At 33.8% G+C, this 21,851-nt stretch overlaps 1 protein-coding gene across 1 annotated transcript in view; it reads left to right on the forward strand.

The window, feature by feature from the left end:
• The window catches only part of LOC128994836 (sodium-dependent nutrient amino acid transporter 1-like), a 90,049-nt gene that overhangs the window by 14,620 nt on the left and 53,578 nt on the right, over positions 1 to 21,851 (forward strand). Inside the window, exon 2 of the mRNA XM_054419642.1 lies at positions 3,142 to 3,462. Coding sequence (XP_054275617.1) covers positions 3,142 to 3,462 — 321 coding nt within the window. The remainder of the gene's footprint in view (positions 1 to 3,141; positions 3,463 to 21,851) is intronic.

Here is a 21,851-nt window from a genome sequence, read left to right on the forward strand (position 1 = left end):
AACGTTAAATTATTTTACGGTTGGACTTAAAACCCCAATGGTCCTGAGAATCTTTTATCAACATTTTCCAAAACTAAAAAAATCTTGTTCTAATGCGAAACACTTTGAAAGGTTTTATTCAAAATCCTTCCTTTGTAAAGTAGGAGATACACAAAAAGTGTTCACGTCATTTATCTTGTTTTTACCTGGAAAATAACAGACTAAGCCCATTTAGGTGGTGCTTGGCATAAAAACGTCTTGGTCAGACGAGGATACAATGTGTTAAAAATATATGTCACGGTATTTTGCTTCTAAAAAGAAATACAATATTTTGGCTGGAAAGAGTATGTAAAAATTGTACTTAGACATAAATTATGACACACATGACTTGTATCACAATTAGTCAAATTTCCAATCTCTTGTTGTATTTTTAATTTATTTCCAAAAATCTATTTTGCAAACCATACATTCCATTGGAAAGTGCTTGAAAGACAAATTATTTTTTATATAAGAAGCAAGAACATGCTTTTTTTATTCATTTTAACATTGATTTATGAAATGATCAACATTTCAGGGGATTCTCGATTTCTTTAATTTGATAAATTTTCAAACAACCTTCCAAATCACATCTTCGTTCGGATGTTCCACACAAAACATCTAAACATGTTCAGAATTTACTATCTACTGTACTTTTACACGTCATGTTAAAAATGCCTATAAGCATTTGAAAACTTTTTTTAAGAGGTTGGCGGCCTCTTTTAACCTTGCATTTGCCCGTCCACATAGACTAACGCCCGTGCGTGGAACGTTTACAGCAAAGCAAGGAGTGAGTCGGTACAGTAGAAAGGTGAACTGTAGTACTGAACTATCTACAAACTGGTTAGACTTTTTATAGAAAATAAAACTTTTGAAAAATTGGTGTTTTCATACATTTTTAAAACTAAAAAAAAAATATACTGTACTATAAATATTTTACATATTCAATTTGAAATATATTATTCTTTACAACATAACAAAGCGTGGTTTTAAGAAACAAGCGTAGAAGAACAATCGCGCTATAAGAAGAAATGTGGTTTTGAGGTAAAATATGTTTATTTACTAATTTCAAGGCGGTTACTGGCAGAACATGGAATTAAAAATTGTGTGTTATTCTAATTGAAGTGAAATAGTTATTTGTGCAACTAGTGAGAAAAGTGAGCAATTGACTCACTCGAGAGAAATCCTTACTCAAGAGCCGTAGGCGAGTGAGGAATGGTTTCTTGAGTGAGGCAATTGTACTTTGAACTCGAGTTGCACATTATACTTTTCCTACAGTTACCATAAAACAAATAAATTGGTGAAGAAACATAACCTATTTTTACACAGAAGTGAACTTTTAATATAACATTTAACGTGAAGTGACAAATACAACAGTACAACAGCTGACCAGCTGATTTACAGCCAGTGCTGCCAACGTATTTCGCGCGCATACGACGTTGCCTGCATGTTACACGCTCACTATTTCGTTCCTTCACGTTGCAAATCTGGAGTGAGACAAAGTAATTAGAGTGAGACAATGTTGAGCGAATTGGCCACTTTGCTTTCTCAAATCAGTGAGAGAACATGTACATTGTTAGGTAACTGTAGGAAAAATAGATTGTCTTATATAAACTACATTATGTTTAAGATTGATGTTAAGTACGTGTTGAAGATACACTGTATTTTGTTTGTAATCTTTGGGATTTTCCAAACTTGTATTTTGTGAATACTTAATTGTTATTACTGTACTGTTGGCTATATAGAAAAAAACTAGTCACAAACAATGTTGAACATATAACCTTTCATGATAAAGCTAAACCAAAGTAAAGACAATTCCTTAGACTGTTTTTTTTTGTTTTTACCTTCCTTATTTTAAATCAAATGTTCGCATTAATTACAGTGTCATGTACCAATGTTCATATCGTCATTTTAAATCAGCAGTCGAGACTAATTAATATAAATCTTGTATAGTGTGAAGTATCGAGAGCAAACTTTGCTGGAGTTTTACACTACTCCGTGTTGTTAGATTCACAGATTCAGCTCAAGAGTTTCAGAAAACTTTAGCAATAACTCACAATGTTTTGCTCTTTGGCTTTGTGTACTGTTTGTCGCTCCATACTTCTTTTACATCAAACAAGTCCCGAATCAGGACTTAGCTCACGTTTCCTATCAAAATGTTGCCTGTTTGTTCTGTTAAGTCGGTAGCATTTTGAATGTTTGAAACTGGATAGCCACTGCGCTTGATTATTGGAATGTTATAGTAAATGGACCTGGCTAAAGAAATGGCAAATCTTATAAGAAATAAATCTTAGTTGACGTATCATCTTATTCCATTTTAACCTCACCCTTCATTCTGATCCATATTAAGAATAATTACAATCTATCCTTTCAGTTTACATATGAGTGTTTGCAATATGAATACGAATAGCAAAAGCCGTTTTACTGTCAATATCAAATAAGAACGTTGAATAATAACTGAAAAAAGTAGAAAAAAGCAACCAGATGCTATAGCCAGCCTACGACAAACTGTGTCAATGTTTTTTATTCTAAACTAACTGTTGAAGTGAGGACACTTCAAGGCCGGGAGTATGTTCAGTTCTTTTATCTAAAATTTTTCTTTAGCCTGTTTAGAATTTTTAAATTACTAAAACAGCTGATGATTAAAAGATAATCCATTGTATTACATAAATAAACATTATTCCTTTCTGTTCTTCTTGATAACATGAGTTTTATTTTTTCTCTCTTAATTTTTCATTAATTTACTCAAACACTCCACACAATAACGTTAAAAAAATACAACACAATTTTCCAATAATAACCAAAACGTGGTCAGTCTAAACAATGTATACCTCAAAAACATTAATAATAGTTGAAGTTCGTTCGCTACGCTCACTCACTTTTGGTTGGAACTTGTTCGCTGCGCTCGCTCGCCTGCAGGTTGAAGTGAGTGAGCTAATGTAAAGGCGTTTTTTAAATCAAATTACGAAATAACTTTTGTATGGATTATAAATATCCTTACATAAAACCTTCCCCTGGCACTAAGGAACACAACACACAACTAACTGTACCCTCTTGATAATGAAAATATATTCTAGTTCCTTTTACTTCTTTGTTTCTGTTTCTAAACAATTTCCTATGTTGCAGGCTTCAGATGACTCCGGAGAGGAGATCTCTCTCCCCGGGTCTCCGCGACCCCCCGCTAGCAGCAGCACCGTCGCCGAGGACGAGATCAGTGGGGTGTTCCGGTTCCTGTGCGACTATCGACTGACGACTCCGCCGTCGCCGCTCAGTAGAACCGCGCCGTCCGCGTGTGAAGGAAGTCCTAGTGTCAGTGGGGGAAGTAGTGTGTCTAGAGCCACGGGGGCGAGCATGGTGACTAGCGGGGGGGTTGGAGCCCCCCCTCACAACCACACACCTATGGGGTCCACCACCAAACTGATCAGCGATCCGAGGCCTCCCCATAAGGTACGTGACGTTGTTACAATTTTGCTTGAAACTTAATTGTAGAAAAATTTGTTACGAACTTATCATTTAAAATTGTTAAGTTATCTAAATTTCGTGACACTTAGAGTTACAAAGGAGTCACTCAATGTATGGAAATATTATGTTAATTTGTTCCTGTTTACTTAGGCCCTATATTGTAGAAGTGGTGTAAAGTATTGTATTTTTATTCTCACCTCCTTACTGTAGGTAGAAAATTACTTGCATCGAATGATCCGTGTTTAGTAAATAAAATTAAGTGTTTATTAAGTAGACCACGAAGTTTCAGACTTATAACCCTCAGCATTTTCTTCGTTTACTAAATCAGAAATTAATTTTATCATAAGTGGACATAATTTAAAGTTTAGTGAAAGATTTCAAAAAAGTGTTAAACACTTTTTTACCTGATAACTGTATAAATAGCCCCGTAGCAGTTAACCTGCAGACTGTGAATTTCCTTTTGCCTAATTGGATTTCCACTAAAATATTTAATTTAAGATTAGACATACGGTAATTTTTTATGTGGAACATTCGTAAAAAAGGTTTGGAAATAAATAATTACATATATAAATCATAACAAGTAGACCTGCACGAATTAGTTAAGTAGTATCATTGGTTTAAAGGTATGACATTTACAATACTTATACTTCAAACAAAACTCATACATGAAATATAACACACTATATGAGTAATGTAGAATTTAAGGAGATTTGTGGTATTCAAGCGAATACCGTGTCAAAGTAGTTTAAACACGGTTAAAGTTTACCGAAGGTATCTCTTCTAGCCGATGTAATTACTATACACCTAAAAATTACCATCTTATTACTGAGAAGGACATCAAGGCGTATTGGAAGGACATTATTTAAAACTATTTCTAAGATGCCAAGATGCTTATTTTCAACCTCGTGTAGGAAAATCCCACGGAAAATTATAATTAAAGGGGTTTACCCTCTAAAACGTCGGTTTGTGGCTGTCATGCCGGTAACACTTAAAATCCTATTTGATGACTCGGTCGAATTTTCTTTAAACTTTAACCGCCAAACAATATCAACACCAGGGGCCCATTTCATAATAAACTAGCTGGCCCGACAGACGTCGTCCTGTCCTAATGTGGTTTTATGTCAAATGCTCGTTGATTTTCAAGATGAGTTCGTTCGCATGGCTTAATCATGTCCTGGTTAAAGTTCGTTCGCTACGCTCACTCACCTTTTGGTTGCTAATTAGCTGTTGAAGTTCGTTCGCTACGCTCAATCACCTTTGGGTTGGAGCTCGTTCGCTGCACTCACTTGCCTTCAGGTTAGCTCGTTCGCTACGCTAACTCGCCTCCAGGTTGAAGTTCGTTCGCTACGCTCACTCACCTTTTGGTTGCAAGCTAGCTGTTCTCATAAATTAAAAAAATATAGTGCTGCACCCTGTTGGTAAACCTATTATCTTTTTAATGCTATTGAACATCACAGAATCAGATAGTTTAGTTGAACCAGCTGTTAAGATTCTTTAATTCCATTTAAATATGAGTACTCATAAGGTTAACATGGGAAACTCCAGAGCCACTGGGGCGGAGCCCTTTTGATGGATCTGCACCAAACTTCACACAAACCATCCTTGAATAATGCTTAATAATGCCTGAAAGTTTCATTACAATCTGTCGAGCGGTTTCGGAGTCCATAAAGGACAAACATACATTGGATTTTATATATATAGACTACACTTGTATTCCATTAGATTTGCATCGGGCGATCAGCTGATTTACTAATAATATTAGTTTGTACTTTATTATGAAATGGGCCCCAGGTGATATTAAACCAACTAAATCTAATTAGATTTGTGAAACATATGGTTTCATTCTTCAATCTGTTAATTTGTGATCGAGAAATAATGCACTGAACACGCCAGCTTTTGCGTTTGTTGTGTGTAAATGTTTCTTGTGATTTGTTTTGTTTAAGTTATTGTTTTCTGAATTCAAAGGTATTATAAACACATTGAAAATTAATTAAAAATCACGCCCTCAATACGCTGGTTTTGTATTAGTTTTATGATAAGTTGGTAGTTCAAGATATTAACTATTATCACCGGAAAACGACTAGATATATTTGTAAAACAATTAAAAATATATGATACCGCTTATATAAAGTAATTACAAAGAGGCTGAGAAATATGAGACTCCAAGTGGAGAAATATAAGACTCCACAAAATTGAATCATATCACAACAATGACACATGGAACTTTCAATTCACATTTGTTGCGATATAAATTTAGTTCTTGCTTGTTGAAGCAGCGACTACCAATTATAGTTTGGTTGCATTAGTTATTTTTATTTAACTATGATACGATATAGAATTAAGTCCCAACTAGTTAAACCTTATATTTACTCCCAGTATGTGATGTGGTCAACTGTTTAGGAATATTTCTTTCGCAATTATTCCGTTTCCTAATCTCTAAAAGCCTGTAAAGAGGAATGAGTTAATGAGAATTTAGTGGAAGGATATCCAAGCAAGTCAACTCGCTCACACTTACACTATGATTTAAAATGTCGTGTTTTGATGAACGATCGGTGTAAACCAACGTAGCCATTCATTCCGATGTTTTGTGGACAGCGCCGAATGACAGGAGAGTCCGAGAGTTAGGTTTATAGTTTTGGATTTTTATCGCAAGAGCCACAATCCAACCTAAAAGATATCATTATTTTGTAATCTAATATGAAACCAACAACTTGTATAAGTATAAGTTAGTTAAATAAACTGTATCAGATATCCGACACATATTTTCTCCCATTAGCTTGTCAACAAGCGATGATAGGTGGTAGTTGCTATGACATTTCTACCATGATTTATGAAAATCTACAGTTTTTCTATTTGGTTTATAAAAACATGTCATTTAAAATACATAAAAAAAACAACGATGGAAATAAAAACGAAACTTTAAACTGAAAAGGTAGCAAATCATGATCGCTTTTTAAAGTTTGACCGCAAACATATACAAGTAAATATTTTTGGAACTATTAAAGTTCATTGTTTCGCATAGTATAGAATATATGCTTACATTTTATATTTACACTCCAGAAACATAAAATGCGACTTCCATGAAAAATTATAAAAATATTACTGCACTTAATAAATGCACAATTCTATTGCAGAATAATCTCCTCAGATTGCCCTCCACGAATTAATCTCTTCAGAATCTCTTGCTCCAGTTCCGTTTTCATCATTCATGATTCAATAACAAAGAACAGAACGAAGTGCAGTTCAGGGCAGACAGTGTGTCACGAGCCGGGTTCAATACTCCTAGATGGGTGGGAGTGAGACAGAACATGTTGTACCTGCAGTTAGAGAGAGATGGAGAGTGCAATGGGATGCACCAGGCTGTTCAATACTTACTCTCCTAAATCATAGATAAAACATTCTCCTTATAGAGCAGCTGAAGCCAATTTTATTGTTAGTTCCGTCCAGTGTACTGTTGAGGTCGGATTTTGTTTACAATTTGTTTCTTGTGATTTCAGTAATTTTAAACATCGTTTATAGAATGATCTAACGATGAACAATAACTTGTCCCCTAATTATATAGGTAACCAGACAGTAAAGACAAATCATGAAATTTGCCCTAAAATAACAGAAAAAGAATTTCATCGATACTAGCGATCAGTGTCACCGGACATGAATTAGACACGGAAAATAAGCTTTAAAATTTACTATGGCATGAGAAGTTAACTTGTGTTGGTTAGTCGAACAGAAACGGTATTAAAATTCTTGGATACAGTTGATAAAATGTTCGATATTTGTTGAGTATGATGGATAATCACAGGGGTTTTGTTTGTCCAAATAGTTTACTTAGTTAAACAAGTGAACAACTCTTGTTCATCGTTAATAGGAAATGAAATGAGCGATTGTATGCTGCACAGAATATGTCCAGACATTTGCAATCTTTTCAATAGTTTATCATAAGGGGCCATTTCCCCACATTGTTAGGCCCAAGATCGGTACAACCAATTGTAATAATTGTGAAGGAAAATTGTGTTTACCAATTGAATTCGAATTAGAACGTTTTCCACTTTTGTAAAACTACTGTCAACGATCTTTATATTTAATACATTTTAGCGAATTTCCCATATAGGGAATACGCTATTACCGTAGTACGCATGGTAAGACCTGGACGCGGGACCGATTTTTTTTCGTTTTGAGGTCCCTAGAGGCCAAAAACACCATCCGTTCAAATTCATATATATATATATTTATGTGTGTGTGTCCGTCAGCACGATAACTCGAGCAAAAATGATCCGATTTTGATGAAATTTGGTACAAACGTGTAAACGTACGTTTATTCGAACGAGTTCGCGATCCAGCATGATCGGACTATGGGAACGGGGGCTTACGGGGGGTTTTATGGGGTAAAAATAGATTTTTCCCATTTTGACCCAAAAAACATAAAATTTAGCAATTTCTTTTCGAACCATTTTGTAGAGCTTAAAAAAACAAATAATTTAGTATAGTGAAGCGTTATTATGCGCCTCATGGTTACGGAGAAAATTCCAAAAAATTGTAAATTTAAAATTCCCATGTTATTCTTATGGAGAATAAGTAAACTGTTGTAGTTTGCTTGTTTGTGAACATATTTTGATCAAATTTGGAAAATGTTTTTATTTCTTACTAACTATTCACATTTTACAAAAAAAAAAAAACAAACAGTTTTACCCTCCCTGATGCAGCAAACCTAAGTACTTGTTAAACTAATTATATTTAAATCAAGAATAAATGTTATACTTTTAAGTAGACATTAGTAGGGTAAAAATGAGAGAGCTAGCACCACCGTGTTATTAAACGGCTGAGAGAACTGGCACGGGGAGAACGTACATGGGTGAGAGAGCTGGCACGGTGAGAGAGCTGGCACACGGTGTCGAAAGTTTCCGTCGGCGTGTCGGGGTGGACGGTTGAGAGAGCTGGCACCGCGGAGGCTGGCACACGGGAAAGGTGTCGGTGGTGTGTCGTGGTGGACGGACGAGAGAGCTGACACCGTGGAGGGTACAGGTGTGACAAGATGTATTATAAATATTTAAATTAACATTTTGATTTTTAAGGTGGTGATGATTAACTCGCAAACGCTTGTCGCTTTTGTCAATTAGTGTTGAGTGTAGATAGTTTTCCAAATGCGTGGAGTAAATAGAGTGTTTAATTGTTAGCCTGATGTAAGGAATAATGGATAAATAATATGTTTATATAGATTAATTTAAAAACGATTATGGTGGAATCGCAAGCGATTTTATGGCATGCGCTCGTATATCATTTAACGTTGAGGTTGTTTCCACAAATATGTGACATATTTTGTTTGGGAATTTGTGTTCGAAACTTATATTTTAAAAACTACCATGTGATTAAAAAAATATATATATAAAATATTAGTTTCATCTGTTTAAAAAATCTTAGGACTGACATATGTTGTATTTTAAAATAAGTTAAACAATTTACAGATTGTATAGTATTTAGATAAGCGCTTAATGGATTTGCATCGTGGCTTATCGTGACGTTGCAGAAAACATGCGATAGTGATAACTGCGAGTGCATCATCAATTCATTTGAGTCAAACAACAGATAAGATGTCTAATTTATATACCAATTATTTGTTTACAATCTGAAGCAAGTCTTTATACTGATATCGATACGAGGTAGGTTGTGTAGGTCATGTTTCAGGTTGACGAGCGGTTATCGTCTCGGGCTTCGACGCCACGGGACCGGGTTCGGGACTGACGAAGGTAAGTATATTAGGATAATTTATTTTTACTATATTTAATTGTAATTTATATATGTAATAAAAGAAATGTTTTTGAGTTTAGTATATATTTATTCACAATAAGCAGTAGTACTACAGTATAAAAAATGTCTATTATATATCATGTTAAACAATATTATCTTTTTGAATCCAGGAGTTTTTGGACGAAGGAAAACCAAGCCATTTTACAAACACTTTATCATCCTTCTTCTTGAGAATCTTTTCGACTAAGTAAACGTCTTTATGTTTAACCTTAGTTAGCTCTTCTTGATAGAATCCTCCGGCAATGGGTTGGTTCTCGGCATCTACCAACTTGTAAGTGACGGGTTCTGTCGGAACTACTTGCGTGATGCGAAATATTTCTGTGGAATAATTCGGAGTATATCCCTTGGCGAATTCCCCTTTATATTTGCTAATGCGGACGTAGTCGTTAATTTCAAACTTAGGTATCATTCGTAGTTTGGGTTGTTTATATGAATAAATGGTCTTTAGTAATTCCATTTCATTCTTCTTTGATACGTCACACGGCTTCATTTTTATAGTCGAATGTTTCTTTGTATTGTAGAAGTCCATTAGTTGGTCTAGTATGTCGATCCAATTGTAAGTACCATTAATTGTAAATTTTTTCCACATAAAATTTTTTAACGTGCGATTAAATCTTTCTGCCACGCTCGACTTTAAAATGCTGTAGGTAGAATAGTGGTTAATTTTATAATCACCCATCAACTTTTTAAACTCGGAATTGTAGAATTCTGTTCCTAAATCGGATTGTAAATTTTTTGGAACCCTTCCCTGTTTTAATATGTTTTCCATTGCAAAAGTAACCTCTTTACTGGTTTTAGTTTTGAGAGGTCTTGACCAAGCATATTTTGAAAAAACGTCAATTACTGTGATTATATACTTGAATCCCTTATTGACCTTGTAATATTTTGTCATATCAATTAAATCACACTGCCAAAGGTCGTCAAACCCTTTCACAACTACCTTTCGTCGAGGAAAATTCTTTCTTACCGACTTATGTAACTCGTTAGCAATATCTTCTTTTATACCCATAATATTAGTTACTCTATAACTCCTTTATCTCTGAGCTCTGATATTATATTTATAACTTCGTTATTGTGACTAGTATTACCTGAAATCTCTGATAATTTCAATAATCGCAGCCTGTCCACAATTTCATTTATATTATCATAATGCACATAGTCTGGAGCACATGGATAAGTATCCAATTTTAAATAGGGAGTTTTTAACCCACTCCCTTTCTTAAAAATATTTTTTATATAGTTTCTGTATTTAAATGTATTTGTAGCTTGAACCTTCTCTCCATCAGAATGTCTCACTAAATGAGCATTTGTAAGCAGTAATATATCTTTAAAAGAATTCAGATCATCTTTAGTGATAAGTGTCTTATTTGGTTTCTTCTTAAACATAAGTTCCAACAAACCAATTGTTGGTTTAAATTTTTGACCTTTTATTTTAATGAAACTATCAGATGGATCGTAGTTAATTTTACTATTTCCAATCATCCATTCATCATTATCACCTAAATATACACCATACGTATGATCCATTTCATTTTTACTATCGTTAATAGATTTATTGATATAATCGTTAAAATTTTCTTCGTTTTCATCATGTTCACTATTGGAATCCGATTCTTCTGATAATGATTCATTGGTTTGAATTTGTGAAGGTTTGCTTTCATTCATAACTTTAAGTGATGACGACGGAGTTTGTTCACTATCAAGAATTGATGAATTCTTGTCACTCTTTTTTTTCTTTTTCTCTTCAATATTTTTTACTATTTCACTAATAGGATCGACGATAGGTTTAAATTTCTTTTTGAATATTTCTTCTTCATCCACAATACCTCGTTTCAGTGCTAAATATTTTTTTCTTACCGTATTACTTGTTTTGATAAACTCCTTTTTAACATCCATTTCCTTTCGAAGTTGGATGAAGACTGTGTGGTATCACATACAATATTACCTTATAAAAAATTTATCGAACCCATTGCGATATCTACCATTGTTCAGATCACTTTCTTTATCGATTACGAAAAATCCAAATTTTTTATTCCAACAAATTTGACACATATCTACAAATTCCGTAAATGTTAAGTCGGGATTAATATGATTGTTATAAACATGTTTAAGATTATTATTATCCTGTTTAAAAACAATTATCATATTAGCATTATCTCTAATTAACTGCTTCGGAATTCTGGAATAAGATTGACAAAGATAAAAACAATCCACGTCTTTGTGTCGACCCATACTAAAAAATGCACTTACGTTGTTTTGCTTATCACATATTATATCATCAAACACAAACACCGAGTGTTTCTTAGCCTCAGAAGGTTGAATTACTTCTTCATTTTCAGAGAATTTATAATAACCAATTCCTTTTACATTTTTTAAAACGTTTTCCAAAAACTGGTATTTTGGTTGATATAAGGACTTTGAGTAAACATATATGTTTTCAAATTTTAATCCATTAGGATCTGTAATTAGGCTTAACATCACAGCAGTTTTCCCACAAGATGATGGTCCTGTAATTAAACATCTGATTTGATTTGGAAGGAGCCCACTATGTCTTCGTCTATTATCAACCGGTTTTAAATCAAAACTTTCAATGTTTAATTTTTGTTTTTGATTAATCACCTTCATTATTATGAGATAACCTTCTCTTACCACGTTCTATGCAGAAATGAGATTGATCGGCATTCTTAAATTCTTATGTAATCTTATAAGTAGTACACAAGGGAATATAAATAATAAACGAAAAAATATAAATGAAAACTATTTTATTTCCACATGGTTCTATTTTCCATCCTATGATATAAAGATTTCATTTTTTCTACAGCAAGTTTTACTGACTTAATTTTTGAACTATTAAAGCTTTTTGAAAACAGATCACCGATACGCTTATCTTTCTCCTCGTCTGTGCAGTCTGAAAATAATGATGTAAACCCCTCAATGTCTTGCCCAGAAGATCGATGGATCAGATACATCAAAGTGTAGTATCCACTGTAGTCTGATGATTCACTCTGTATTCGATGTCGATTGTAACTCCATTTTTCAGTAGCATTTTGAATGAAGAGAAATATTTTGTAAGGTGGAGGTAAACCGAAACTATCAAAATATTCACCCCGATGAAATTCGTCAATGTAAACGGCTACCCATCGGTCTCCAGTATTGAATATATATGATGAGGGATAGTTGATGTATGAAGGTATTCTACCTTCAGCGTGAAATATTCCGTTAAAATGTTGAACGATTTGTGGATTACTTTGAATAAAAAGCTCTAATTCGATTGCGTACATCTTGCACAATTTTCTTTTCTCTGAGGTTTTCCGTCGATGTGATCTGTACCCGCACCTGAGGAGTTGTAATGTTCATAGCAGTAAATTATATCCTTTAGCTTATCTTTTTTGTGATCTGGGAGAAGGTCCCACACGTGCCATAGGTCACTCGGGGACACGTGATGTACAAAATACTCTTTCGGTAGGTAAGATATTTCTTGTATTTTTAAATTGGCTAAAGTTCTGTTACCGTATTTATCAAGCGTATTGAATTTATCAATAATTTCTCCAATCTTGTCAACTGTTTTGTCTTCGATCTCCAATAATGTGGATTTCTTTTCAACCTTGTTTATATACCAGTGTAACAACAGTCTAACATTTTCACTTGCACATTGATCAGTCGTTCGAGAATGGTAAAAACACTTTCTAAAGCTCATCTGTTTTCTCAGATCGTTGATTCTTGGACAACAAATTTCATCCATATCCCGCACGGACACAGTTTTATTCGATAAAGTATTTTCAATAAAAATCTTTTTTTCCATACCTTTGACTAATACAACATCGTAAGATCCTAATATCCTGTTAAAAATATTCTTCATTTCGAAATATGGAGTGTAACCGTCATTCCAGTCAATTCCATGACAGAATTGCTTAACCCATGTTGCAACCTTTTGTTGTGTTTCAGGTAACGCTGTATATGGAAAAGGTGGTTTGAAAATAATCGATTGCACTTTACTACCTGAAGTTGTGAGAAAAGCTGCTTCCTTCACGATGAACTCATTTTTTAGTCCACGGAACCCTTGGATATCACATACGACTGTTCTGTTCGACATCTTGTTAGCAACTGGAATAAAAATTGTGAATTATCACGTTACAACTTGTTTAATCTCAACCTACTAACCCTTGACCTTGTTCCTGACCTTTTGTTTTCCTTTTTTCACCTCATACTAACTTTTTTACCAAACTTGTCATCGGGTTGTATTCAACGACACGATCGTGTAATATTAAACAATATGCTGTAGTTTTAGCTGCGATTGTACTTTTCGATTCAAACTCTAATCTTATATCCACTGGTCCTGATTTTATGGATTCGTTTTGTCTGGAACAATCGATTACAATTAACGGAGCATGTGTTACAAATTCACTATATGTGAATAGGGGTTCGCCCTTTTTAAAATAGTAGTTTTCTTGAAATTTTACATACATTTCATAAAGAATCGCTAGCTGATTCTTGGACTGATCAAGGTTCATATCGTCATACGGGTAACACTCTGAATTCAAATAAAGTTTTACATTTGAAACGTCACATATATCAAATTCGCTGACATTTTTTTTGATATTGTTTGATCTGTCCGTTTGAAATGCTAATACAACATATCGTGGTTTTTCCAACTGAGTTGATGTTTTTACATTCCATGTCTGTCTATTTGATTGTGGTAATAAAGGATATTCATAAAGCTCCCATGTTCTAAAATTGATGAAAATTGATTGATTTTTTTCAATAACTTTGAGTAAAGATAGTTTTTCTTGATCTGATGGGAATACGTAGGGAACTCTCCATTGAATTTTCTTGATGTTAATGTCCATCGTTGGCTCGATACTTGTACTTGTACCTGCAGCTCCTGTTTCAGTCTTAACCTCACCAAGCATAGCATTTAGGTCAGTTCTTGATCTTATAAGTATAAGTTCCTGTTTAACGTTTAATATAATTTTATTATAATCCTCAGCGAACCCAATTAAAATCTTAAGAGGAATGCAGACATTAAAATAGAAAGTACCTTTATTTGTACTGTCTTCTTTGAGAGTCAATAAACTACCTTTTTCACTCGTCCAGCCTGCATTAGTTAACATTTTAATGTCACTATCATTAAAAGACAGATAACCTTTCATTGTACTTGTAATTCCAACGTTTTTCACCCTATCTATTTCAACTCCACCGATTTCGTATCGTATTTCATCAAATAAATAAGCATATCCGTTATTAATGAATTTTGTATTTGTTGATTTAACCACCCCCTCGATGTAGAGAGTACTGTTGCAGGGATACGTATAGATATCTTGATGTTGGATTGGTATTCTAATTTCATCATTATTGTTGAATGAAGAATTAGCATATGGTTGATGTGCGTGTACTTCTATTTTATTTATCGATTCGTCAAAGTAAATTTGCTCTCTTACTTGTAATATACTACCAGCCATGTTTAATTTTTAAGCCTAATGATACTAAAAAGTCTCTATTACTCTTAGAAAGAGAACCTCTCTTCACGGTGTCCGGTGTAGAAATGTTCACGGTTTTCAAATACGGTATGTTCTTAACTGGGGTGAAGATCATAGGCATGATTACAAACGTTTAAGATGTAATGTTACTGTGATGGTTTCTTCACGGAAATTGATAGGTTTACCATTTTGATCAGTTATTTTAAGGGATATGTTATCAATCGTCCTTGTGTTGATTGGAAGATAGATTATATTGGCGGGAGTTTCAACTATTTTAAATCCTGGTGGAACAGTGGGAAAGAATGTATGTATCACATGACTTGGATTACTATTTACAAACGAAGACGTAATTATATTACACTCCACGTTTATAGTATTGACTTTTAAGACGTTTACCGTTCCATCCGACACATGAGTGAAAAACTTGTTTAATTTTCTATTTTTGAAACCTAATAAAGGACCTATTGAGTCTGAAGGAGTGAAGTCGATGTCTTTGGAACACTTTATCTCACTTTTTAACGTATTATTGTTTGGTTGAATTGTTATCAGTACATCATGATTAATGGGATACGCATTTTTGTATGATAAGCTAGTATCGATGTCAGTTTCTGTTTCACCTCTCTTATCTCCAAGAACCTTTCGTAAATACTTTTGCAAATCTTTAACTTCATATGATCCAGTAGGTATTTCTATACCCACCTCTTCATTTTTATCGGTAAGATAATAAAACATATTACACCCTTCCTCAACATTTGGAATTGAATTAAATGTTTCAAAATTGATGAACCCTAACACGTAATCTCGATCATTTTCTAGTTCAATTTTGGGGAATATTTCACAGCTTAAGAGTGAACTATTTCCCGAAATTACAAATAGGTGAGACATGTTGCTTGTACGATGGTCAAATAATGACTGAGATAGTTATTGGAGAATATTTTAATTACAATCAGACAGAAATTTCAAACACAACTGTCCACATATTTCAGTGTTAAAATTTTGATCCCTAACATAGTTATACAAAATAATACAGTTTTTTAAATAATGTATAACTTCCATTGGTGGTTTGAGGTTCCCAAAACTGTCGTAATACTTTGCATGTGATCCATCTTTACGTAAAGCGACCCAATGAGTCCCGGGCCCATCATCATCGTCTAAGTTTATGATTATCGCTTCTTTATTCCATGGATGCAAAGGCAGTTTATCCTTAGAGAATACTCCTCTAAAGTAAGGTATTTTCAATCGTTTAGCATACCTTTCCAAATCCAGATTGGTTAGTGCGTTTGATCTAAAAAAAATACCCATCCCTTGTTTGTATGGTCTCAAATACAATCCTTTTCCTGTTTTAATCTTAACGTCACTTACATTTTCCTTTCTTGCTCTGTTAACTTCGTTTATGGCTTTATACACTGAGGTAGCTCCGCCGGCCAGACTTCCGATGGCAGACAGTCCGGCAAATAATGGCAACAGGAACGGTAACGCTCCTCCAGATTTGGGTATGGGTATGATTCTAGGTTTTTTTATTTGATCCTTTTTACCACCCCTCATCGCATTTCTTGCAGCTTTCAACGCTGCAGGAACCAATACCTTAAGTTCTTTGCTTTTACTCTTTTTAAGTTCGTTTTTAGCCGCCAGTATAGCATCCTTGAGGTGTTTCTTCTGTGTATTTCCATTCTTACTGTCATGTTTCGGACTCCTTTTCTGCCTTTTCTTTGTAACACTTTCTGACTTCGATTTCTTCATACCAGCACCGAGTTTAAGTTTTGCTTTCATAGCGTTCGTTACTAAAAAAGCGTTTACCTTTTCACCGAGTTTAGCGTCCGGAGCCGATACTCTCGTCCACGCCCTATCGGCCAGCAGCCTGTCAGCTTTGTGTCTACTCGTTAAATCCTTGTTCTGAGCGTATGCTATATCGTGTTCCTTGCAGTAACTATCAAGTGGATTGATCCCTTTGTCGCCCCTTGCCAGACGTTTCTCCAATTTAGTACCAGCCCCACAAAATTGGTATCCACCCAACAGATGTGCCTCAAAAGGTAGGTTATCAATAAGCTTATTAATTAGACCTCCACCTCGTTTGAAGCTCAGAACCATACTGATGACCAGTCCTACTTGCTATTCAACTTACCTACCCTATCCCAAAAGTCGTCTTTATCATCATCTTCTGTTGATTTACTTTCTTTCAAGGTTTTTATTTCAGACCTAAGATAAGCTAAGTCATTTATCATTGCACTCATGACATCTGATATGGGCTTACCTTCTCTATTTCGGGACCTTGCAGTCAACGAAGAAGCTGGATAAAAAACCTTAAGCTTTTCATCAATACGTGACATATCAGAGTTTATCCTGTTTTTGAAAGCATCTAATTGTTTACGAGTCACAGGTGAATTTTCATTCTCGCTCGCTTTGACAACCAATTGAATATTATACTTTTTTAAATCTATGACACCATTCATATCAGGTTTAATATAATCCTTTATCATTTCCCTCAGTACCACTTCAACTAAAGTTGTATTGTTGCTTCGTACTGTTTCATCTACATATTCTTTGTTTGCAACATCATGTCTTTCAATTGGCTTTTTGACATTTGTTATTATTGAATTATTGATATTTACTTCACTTTTGTCATCAATGTATAAATACTTCTGCATGAGTGTTCTTGCCTGACCTAAAGTAATGGGAGAATAATTATTTATGGCTTCATTTATATTAATTATAAACTTTTTAAAGTTTAATTCTCCTTTTTCTGGTTTAATGAAGGATTCCACCGTCTTGCTAATTATTTGATTTACCCTAACTAATTCTTTATCTAGATAAAGTTTATTTATTGCATCAGAGTCATCGGTTGGATCTTTTTCAATTTTAAAAAAGCTCAATCGTTTATTCTTCATATTAATTTCATCATTGATACCAAAAGTCACACATTTTAAATTAATCTGTGAATTAACATAATTTTCGATGTATTGTTTAGAAACTACATCCGTTAACTCGGTAGGATCTCCAATATTGTTAATTCTCATTCTTTTAGCATTAAAATTGCCATTTTCATACATTAAAGTATTGCTTTTGAAATAATCGAGAGATATTGCATCTTTTCCATCTACAGGGTTTGATATATTTTTAATATTATGATTTTCGCAATCAATAATAAATTTCTTTCTATCAAACTTAATAGTTTCTCGTAGTTCTTTGTCCATACTATTTTGAAAGTACCTCTTATTAACAACATCCATGTCTGATTCAGGATCATTGACATTAACAATTTTTCTCTTTCTTAAATTAACTTGTTTATCCTCTAACAATAGACATTTTGATGAAATATAATTTAAAGTAACGGCATCACTAGAATCGACAGCTTCCCCTACGTTTGTTAACCTTTTGTTTTCAATATTAAAATTTTGTTTATCAGTTAGCTTGAAACCTATTCCTGAAGGTCCTACTACAACGTTTTCTTTGGAAGTAAAACCTATATAACCTCCAAACTTGTCGATACTTGGTTTCATCGTCTTGAAAGTCAAACATCAAATGATGCTATTCTCTTATTTTGATTGATATAACTATGTTTTTATTCATGACGTAATATTTAATTGTGTATAAATATATATTTATATCAGATAAATGAAAGGGAGATAAATTAATCTGAAACAAGGTAGGTAATAAATAACACTGAACACAGATTGTATGTCAAAATAATTTATATTTATTTACAAACATATCAAAATTACAAATATACATAACAAATGTCAAATATAATTGTTACACTTACAAAATTATGAAAAAAAATCTATGTATTAATTTGAAGATTCAATGGTTACAGTAATTAAAAACATAAACAATCAAACTAAATAGATAAGTTAAGTTTTCAGTTTTTTTCATTACAGTCATAATACTTTCTATTATTCCACTATTTACATAAATTTACTGTAAAGCTCAAATTACTTGATTTATTTGTAACTAGATAATGTCCCTTCTTACAATGACAAACACATGATTGTCAACAATTATTTCCTCTAATTTACAGTCCGGATCATCGTGATCTTCGGAACCACCGTTTAAGACCCAACACACCCTAGCAACCTTTATTAGGACAAGATCTGCGATGTGACTACAGTAATTAATGCTGAACGGCTCGTTTCCATGATTTATTAGGTTAACCCTGACTACGTCTGTATGGTTGGAGTCAATAGACGCTGGAGAGTCTAAAACTGTCACCCCGAAAGTTTCCGCTTGCCATGCTACCGGTCGAATTTGTCCTTCATAACCTTCAGGTATTCTAATTTTTATACCCGCAGATATGGTTTTTCTTTCTCCAGGATTTAAGGTTATAGTGTAAATACAGGAAGGGAAAAATGCGTGCAGAGGTATAGCAACCCGACCCATGTTCTCGTATTCAGGCATATTAAGGAAGCCCTCGTCAACAGAAAGTTGTTCGTACCTGACCGGTACAGTTTCCAAAAAAAACATTATCTGAAAAGTAAAAAACTAAATTAACTTACATACAAATCTAACAAATAATTTGAGCTTAACAAGAATCATTGGTCATTTTAGCTTTTTTTGCAATCAGTTCTTTGTGTAAATCAATTTTCCTTTTTTTATTCTCAATTAGTTTGTAATGGCCATATGCCATGGTATGGATATTATCATTTAATACAAATCTTTTATCATCATGAGACGATAACGCTAGTTTTCGTACTTTCGTTGTGTATACATCATGTTTCCTACTCCTAATTATATTCATTTCTTTGTACTGGTTTTGATTACAAAACAAAGCTCTCTCGTAGTCCTGAAAAGTTATTTCATTTTTAACAACACTTTTCTTTACACCCTTAGCACGTTTCTTACAATCATAATTCTTACTAAGAGTAGTATATAGCTTTGTCCTAAGACCAATGAATTTCTTTAGGGGAACTGATAAAGTTTCATCTTTCATAACACCAAGTCTTTTCTTATTATCGAGAGAGAAACAAGCGTGTGTTATTGGGTACTCACTAGTGTCAAAGTAATGTATATTCTCCTTGATTTGCTCATATACGTCAACTGAGTTTACATTTATAAGGTAACTATCCGTATCTGTATATAATAGTTCTACATTTCCTTGACCAAATACACGAGGAAAAATATCATAAAAATATCTATACATTACGATTTTGCTTAGTTCAAGAATAGCCATACCTACTGCAATGGGTTTGTTAAAATTTACTTTAGTTTTATTTAGATGAACTGCTATCAGTTTTTCTGTAAATATAGTTCTATCACGAAAATTAGGCTTAGCAATAAGCTTATCGAGCCTTTTAGTGCTACAAACTATTTCCATATTCATTCTGTTTCTTACGTTTTCCATACATTTGCCATAAACCGAATTGTTCATGAGTTTGAAAAACTCCTTTTCAAACTCATTTTGCGCATTTTTTCTAAATGTTGTGTTTTTTTCGATGTATCCATACAACCACTTAGACTGAACAAATTTCATACCTCTATGGATTTTAACCAAAACCAATCCATGCTCTACGGCCTGTTTTAACGCTTGGCTGTGAATTATGTAATTACGTTTAGGTTCTAAAGTTGTTAACAATTTTGAATGTTTACTACCTGGTGGTACTTTTCTTTGGGCGCAAAATGGTAAGTCGTTGTGTTGTTCATGTAGATGTGCCGGATAATCTAGATCTACCTCAAGTATAAACCCTACTTCATCATTTTCACCAATATCATTAATTTTATTTTTTACTTCATCAATTTCAACAGGGGTTAACCATTTAAAGTCCTTTAACGGTAAACTTTCTCCCATTGCAGCCCCATAAAGGTTATTTATATCTAGGAATAATATAAAGTTTGAATTATCAACTGTCCAGAGTCCCTGATCCATAGGTTTGACACCAGGTTGTGATTCCGAGTCAAGATTTGTTTCTGAAACTAAATACTTATTTGATGCCTCGCAGTAACGTTTAGTGCACATAGAAATACCACCACGAATACCAGCTTCTATGAACATGTACTGTTCATAGCTTGTTAACAAATCGATTTCAACTTTAGTCAATTTAAGACACGCGTCGAACGAAAGGCCAGGAGCTGTGAAATACCAACCTGGGTCCAAACCATAATTGGATTTACAAACTTTTCGGAAATTTTCAAATACATCGCTTAATAGTAACACATCAGTCTTAAGGTAGATATCAGAAAATTCTCCTAAGGTTTGACAGTTAAATTTGTTCCAAACCTCAACAGCCCTATTATAATCTTCTACAGCAACTTCTGACTTATTTAGAGAGCTGTAAAACTGATCAATAGAAGGCAAGCTAGTCTCATTAAATTTTTCCCAGCCATCTATGTATTCGTAGGGAAAACAGCCTTTTTTTGTAACAATATTAAGTTTATCATAACCGAAATAAGAAAGTGTTTCATTGAATTGATTTTTGTCAAGATTTTTGACTAGTTCATCAAGACTTCTAGACATAAATTTGTACGAATCAAGAAAACGAATTTCAAATCTAGCAGCAACTTTCTTTGATAAAGAGATATACCGTTCTTCTGTATTAGGGATTACCTTTATTTCCATTTCATCATAATCGAGACTTTTAATAATAAAATGGAGGTCATAATTTGACATATTGTGCAAGACTACGGGCAAAAAGTGTGGATTTTGATATGACAAGTTACAATTTGAATGACTTGCACCTCTAAATTTCCCTGTATTAGGGTCGTGATCTCTAACCCTTAAATTATCAGCAGTAAACTGTTCTTCACATATGTGACAGCAAGATGAACGTTCAAACATGTCCACTTCTTCATCCGTTAACTCCATAGGCAACTTATTTTTGTACGTCTCGTACACTTTAAGAGCTTCATCTCTGATCTTTTGGCAAAATACCTTCACAGCATTTTCTCCGCGAAAAAGGACTGGTTCTGATTTTTCACCATTACTTGAAACAACATAATAACAAAAACTTGATGGGTAGTGCTTTTGATAGTCAACAGTTGAAGAGGTAGATTGATTTTGCGTAGCATGTTTAGTTTTGCAGGTGTGGGAGTTCTTACAATTCGGTCTTTTACAGTTCAAACAGCATTGATTCAAATTTTTACAGTTGACTCGGAAACAGTTAATAC

Source organism: Macrosteles quadrilineatus, unplaced genomic scaffold (assembly GCF_028750875.1).
Source record: "Macrosteles quadrilineatus isolate MER2022 unplaced genomic scaffold, UCM_ALF_1.0 Scaffold_5__1_contigs__length_97177068, whole genome shotgun sequence".
Lineage (NCBI taxonomy): Eukaryota > Metazoa > Arthropoda > Insecta > Hemiptera > Cicadellidae > Macrosteles > Macrosteles quadrilineatus.